Source organism: Piliocolobus tephrosceles, chromosome 13 (assembly GCF_002776525.5).
Source record: "Piliocolobus tephrosceles isolate RC106 chromosome 13, ASM277652v3, whole genome shotgun sequence".
Classification (NCBI taxonomy): Eukaryota; Metazoa; Chordata; class Mammalia; order Primates; family Cercopithecidae; genus Piliocolobus; species Piliocolobus tephrosceles.
Window position 1 is genome coordinate 29,755,078 of NC_045446.1, and position 6,340 is coordinate 29,761,417.

Below are 6,340 nucleotides of genomic sequence, written 5' to 3' on the forward strand. Positions count from 1 at the left end.
GGAGATTTTTTTTGAAGGTTCCTAAGAAGAAGCCTGGAATAACCTCCACAAGATGACCATATTTTCCAATCTCCATTGCTCTATTCAAAAAGTAGAAGATCCTCTTCTTATTCCAGGGAAAGCTCAACAGACTTTTGGGGGACGTTGTATCAGGCTGAGAAGGGGCTGGACAGGCAACTGAAATTTTTTGAAGCCACAATTGGGCCAATAAGAGCCCACCCCCCAAGATTATTTATTGTGCTTCTGTGATAGAAAGTGGGGTGGAAAAGCAGCTATGAAATTTTATGTTCATAATTACAACAACATCAAAGAAAAAGGACATTGAGACAGGGTCATACAAAAGTAAAAATAAGTTGTTATGGTAAAATGGCAGAGTTAATGAGGTGGTCTATTAGTCTAAATATCCAACTATTATAATAGGCATTTTGGTTTCTTTTTATTTTTGGCTTTGTTTTAAACAGAAAGCACATCTTGTATGCACTTATACTGGCCGTATTTTAAATAAGTAGGCAAGTACCCCTAATAACAACTAAGATGTTTCTGAGTAAAGAAGTGAGGAAGGCTCCCAGGGCCACGGTGTGCGGCAAGATTGGAGGAGGAGAGATAATGTGGACCAATTGACCAGAACAAGGTGCCCAGCCCTGTAAAACAAACCGAAGACAGAATGTGGTTAGGTGCTTGTGAAATAAGTTTTCATAGGAGTATTTTACAGTGTGTCTCTTTTAAAACAAGGTCAATTAAAACCCTAGGAGCCTCTTTAAATGGGCCACCCTGCTTGGTCCTGTTGCAAGTTCTGGTTTCTCCAGATACAAGGTTGAGGCTTTCTGGGTACATCAGGGTCTCCAGGTTAGGGTGCTCAATGTTTGGGTCAGCCACAGGGTCTTCCTCTAGCAGAAGTGAGTCCACATACATTCGATCTACTCAATAAGCCATGGATAATCAGTCAAGCAAGCTCATCAGTACCATACAAACTCAGTAGACACCATGAGTGCCTAAAGGTCCATTTTCTGGCACGTTGCTTTGGCGTTTTATAGAAGACACCAGTAGAGCACCTGCCCCTGTGCTTAAATGGTTCCCTGCCATCACAAAACAGTCTGTTTCATCCACTTCTACATTCCCACCAGCTTGAGACACATGAGGCAAATTGACAAAGCTGGGATGTTGTCATGGGAGTGGATTCTAACATTCCCTAATAAAGGCTCCAGGTGTCAGATCTTAGTACCTCCACTAGGTATAGCCCTTAGCCAAAATTCTGAAGGCCCTAAAGAATCCATTTAAGGGCTCTTGCTAACCTTTGCTGCCTCATCCTTAGAAGGCTTCTCCCACCTGTTCTCAGTTTTCACAGATTCGTGCTTACCCTGCCGACCCCCAGGCACTCCCACCACTCCCAATCACCACAGCCACAGAATCTGAGGGTTAAAATGGATCTTAAAGATGATTAGGTTCAAACTCTTTTGTCCAGAGGTGGAAACTAAAGCTTGGCAAAGGAGAATGTGTGCTCTGGGCCACACAGCTCTGCCAGTGCTAGAAGACCAGGTCCCTAGACTACCACCTTCCCTGCACTGTGCTCCCATCACTCCAAAGCTGGAGTTCAAAATTCTTCAGGGAAGATTCTTAAAGAAATATTTCCACCCCCCTCTGAAGTATAATAAACATTGTAGCAAATAACTCTGAGGGATCCCTGGAAATTTCTACTTCAGCACCTCCTGGCTTCTGGACATCAATGCCATTTAGCTTGAAACTATGTCCCACCCTAAGAATAGCTGTGGTGAGGAGCCATTCTCCTCAGTGCACTGTTTGTTTCCTGCACAGCTTAGTAGCTTGGCCCTTTGAAACCTGTTCAATTTAAGTAAACACGTTTTTAATAACAGCACGATTGTTTGCTCATTAGAACAAATCTGTTATTTTAAAATCATATTCCTAAAAATTAGATCTGAAAAGTGTCAAATAAAGTTAATTATCTATGCCCTCCTTTCAGTTATACAGCAAGAGATTTAAGAGAACCTGGGCAAGGTGTGGCTGCCCTCCTGCATCTGTCTTCAGATGGCGATCCCTGCCACAGACCCGGCTTACCCAAGCTGAAAGCCACAGCGCCGCGTTAGGTTTCCCAGTAACAAAGGCAGGGTGAGAATGTGGTCTCTAGACACCCAGGCTGCGGTGGAGCCAATGCCTCCCAACCAGGGCCCCACCCACAACAGAAATGAGTGTCACGTCAACTCTACCAGAGAGCGATCTTAACAAGAGAAATGGGCTGAAACGGCAGCAACACGGTATCCCTGAAAATCAGGTTCAAGCTTTAAATTGAGTTCCTTAAAACCACGACATTGCTTCTCAAGTGTATTAGCAAATTCTGCCACGAGATTCTTGCTCGCCACCCAACCCCTAACCCAGAGGTCTTTGTAAATCACATCTGTGTGAAAGGGCATAGAGATGACTCCATCTGGAGGAAGGGAGAAAAGACAATAACTTCTCAATAATTTGTATAAGCTTCTGTGTCTGTGCTTGATACTGTGACATGAAGCAGGGTCTTGCCCTGGGCTTTCAGAAAAGCAAGATGGTCTAACAATCACAACCCAGTGCTCAAATCCCCAAATTTGTGGAGATTGGGTGGGGCGGGGGCATGGGAAAGATATGGAGGAAATAAAACATCGCAAGATTCCAGAAAGTGAAATTCTACTTTCTTAGAAGTGAACTTTGGCCAAAAGCACTCACGTTCTGACCTGAGACCCAATAGGAGTTCCTTACAGTTTCCAATTCGCTAATTGAATTCAACCTAGTAAACCTTTTAACCTCTCAGTTTCCATTTTGTCTCATACCTTAAAGGAGTCAGAAAGATATTGAAAGAAGATCAGGGTAAAGTTGGTCAATTAATGGGAGCATTTAGGGTATCCATAAACATGGAATCACAAGTGGGAATGTAATCAGGCTTTCCTGATGTCCACAAAGGTCAAAGACACTTCCATTGGGAGATCACATAATAGATTAAAAATGAAAACAATACGGCTAGGCACGGTGGCTCAAGCCTATAAGCCCGGCACTTTGGGAGGCTGAGAGGGGCAGATCACCTGAGATCAGGAGTTCAAAACCAACCTGGCTAACATGGTGAAACCCCGTCTCTACTAAAAATACAAAACTTAGCCGGGCATAGTGGTGAGCACATGTAATCCCAGCTGCTCAGGAGACTGAGTTGGGAGAATCATTTGAACCTGGGAGGCAGAGGTTGCATTGAGCTGAGATCACGCCACTGCACTCCAGGCTGGGTGACAGAGAGATACTCTGTCTCAAAAAAAGCCCAAAAAGGATTGTTTGAATTTAACAAATAGGTGCTTTTTAACCAAAGAAAAAGAACAAATACAATTGATTTTGAGCCTTTCCATAACAAATGAGGCCTGAATCAAACATATCACCCTATCCACACTACCTTGAAAGGTCTTGATGAAGGCCACCATCTTGCACGGTTATATAAGAGAACTTACAGCGCAGCTATTCCCTCAAAGTGACTTTCATTTAAAATGCCTGTCTAAAATATTTTGGAAACATAGTGAAGTATTGTCTCCATTACATTTATTATTTTTTCAAGTTCAACTACAGACCTCCAAATGAGTCTCAATTCACATTCCATCATGGTTTTTAAATACCATTAGCCATTGGTGTGAAAATGGTGTTGTCTATGTGACTCCGTATTATAAGAAGATGGAATTGGTGAGTTATTTCATCGTCCCGGAATTTTAGGTCACAAAAAGAAAAGTGGATCCTCTGCAAACTCCAAATGCGGCTATTAAAGTCATTCTTAAAATCTCTTAAGAGCCTTTTCTGATAGTATCTCCTAGCCATGAAATTCTTCCTAATAACGTATCTTCTTCTCTTCTGTTAGAAATAAATTTTTCCCTTGACCCCAGTGGAATTAACACACAGCCACACAGAATCTCTAACTGCGCTTTTACACATTGAAAGACTATCTGAACACATCTTCACCTCCATGGCTACAGAACCAACTCCTGAATTAGACCTTCCATCAGTAAGTTATTGGAATCCATTCGCTCACTGTCTCGCTGTCACCAAGGTGAGCGAGTGCAGATAACCAGCAGTGGCACCTGTGAACTTGGACTCAGAATCATACACTCTCCATCTTAAAAACACATGCTCCCACTATCCTGGGAGCATGGTAAATCAGCAAAGACGGATGGTGAAAATGTCACTTTCTCACCTCAGTCTGATATTTACCAACAAGAAGTTAATTTCCCACTGTTCCCAGATCAATCCACACTGGGGCTAACACTTCTCCACAATTTGTCCAAGCAAAATCAAAAGAATCCCTGTCTTAGAAGGCATTTGTTGCTGCTGAGTCACAACTGCCTGTCTGATCATAGTCTCCCAAAATGGAGTAAACAAAGGGTTAGTTTGTCCCCTTGTTATACAATGAAGCCCTTTGCCAAAATTGATTTTTGTTTCTGGATTTTTGTTTTTTTTAGATATTTAGCTCTCCCAATATCCCTGCTTGCCATGGCTGCCTGGCCACTTTTTCCAGTGTGATTGTGTATATTCTTGCCTATTTCAAGCCATTTTCCAGTCCTGGAACATATTAAAAACAAATTGGCCTTTCCCTATAGCTCATGAGTCAGAAAAATTACCAGCAGAAGACATCTCTAGAAAGCAAGACCATGTACTCTGAGCCCTAACAGCTACTTAGCCAACCAGTTCTTCACTGAGCTATATCAGAGCCACCTATCTCTAGCTGCCTATTTGTTTCAGAAGAATTCAACCCAGGGGAATGGTTTTGCCACACAGGCATAGGGAAGCAAGGGGGCTTTTAAATTCACAGAGATTGGAAGTCCAGACAATGCAGGAAATTCACAGATAATATCCAAAGTAGCCAGCCTGTCCTCCAAAATAAAATTCTGATTTGACCCAGTGAGGTAAGCCCAGGTAAGGTGAGCTTCACTTCCTGCCAGCCGTCTCCAAGAGTCTCTTCTAGTTTCATCTGTCCGGTTTAAAGCAGGCTTCTCTTTCCACTCAGGTGTTTGGATTCCAGACTCAAAAGAAGTTTTAAAAATCAGGACTTACCTCATTTACCTAAAGATTCTGGGTGGGAAATCCAATAGCTGTGGCTGATGGAGGGGAGGCAGCAGGCTGCAATCTCACCAGCTCCTACAGGGATGGGGCACCACAGGCGTTATCAAGTCTGAGCCCTCATCAGAGTGAAGATAAATGCATATGACAATAATTTTAAATCACTTTGTAGGATGTTAAGCAATAAGCCACCAACCGGGAATTCCCTAAGTCACTTCCCCCTCTTCTGATTGGCTACCTAGCCCTTTAAAAAAATAAAATAAAGGATTACAAACATTGGCTCATTTGCATTTGGCCAACTCACACGTTAGTGTTCAAACAAAACAGGTCTAACCAGGTAATGCCTGTGTCTCAAGAACAGAGAGACAACCTGTTAATGGATGAGGAATTGATTTGGTGGTGACTGTTCTTTTCAGCTCAGAGGCTGTTTCAGGTGAAAAGCACCCTGCTCACCAAAGACACCATCAGGAAAAGGGAATGTAAAAGCAAAGTGAGTAGAAGTTCAAATCTGGAGGAGATGATGGTATAGGGGGGCCCTCTTGAGCACCTGTCTCATTTATTAGTCTGTATTTAGTCCACCCTGCTTTGGCATCAAGATCTTTGCCCTAGCTGTATAAGTACCAGGCTCTGAAGGGGCTCCCAGCAAGTTCCCTCTCCAGGCACCATGACTGCCTTCTTGACAGAGACTCTTGGCAATTCAATGAACTTTGAAAAGCCTATCTCCCCTGGCCCCAGGTAAGAGCCTTGAGAGGTTTGAAAGGGAAGATCCTGGGAGGGAGGGTCCCTTACCAGGAGATGTTCAGGTCAAGCAGTCAACTCTCAAATATGCAAGAGCTGATTATCCGGTTGGTGGATTATCTAGGTTCTTCACTTCCTCTTGACACTTACATGATCTTTTTTAAAAGGTTTATTGACACTCCCTGTAGGAGTTAGAGATGAGAAGACCAAAATGCTGAAACTGGAAATAAAAAAGCAGAGTTTGGACAAGAAGAAGGTGGAATATTAGGGAGGATCTACGATTTAAATACCCATGCAACCTCTATTCCCTTGGGCCAAGGGACATTTGGAGAGTTACCTGTACCTGCTTCAATGGGTCACAAATGTACCTTCTTTCATATGGGTGAGTGACTGCTCCTAGCAAAGAGAAATACCATCCCCCAACCATTAACTTTCTCTGTCGAACCTTCCAGGACACTGGCCTGGCATGAGCGAAGTGTCTAAGCAGATTTCTTTGACTCAACAGGCCTCCCCTTTGTGGGAGAGGGAAGCG

At 43.2% G+C, this 6,340-nt stretch overlaps 1 protein-coding gene across 4 annotated transcripts in view; it reads right to left on the reverse strand.

The window, feature by feature from the left end:
• EHF (ETS homologous factor) overlaps nt 1-5,200 on the reverse strand; it is a 41,886-nt gene extending 36,686 nt beyond the window's left edge. For 2 of the 4 annotated variants that reach the window (XM_023185538.3, XM_023185536.3), the window contains exon 1: nt 5,065-5,200. Coding sequence is in view for 1 of the 4 variants with exons in the window: in XM_023185535.2 (XP_023041303.2) it covers nt 3,976-3,981 (6 nt within the window). In the remaining 3 variants the exon portion in view is untranslated. The other 2 variants (XM_023185535.2, XM_023185537.2) reach the window with 2 other exon arrangements.
• Nucleotides 5,201-6,340: the final 1,140 nt, after the last annotated feature.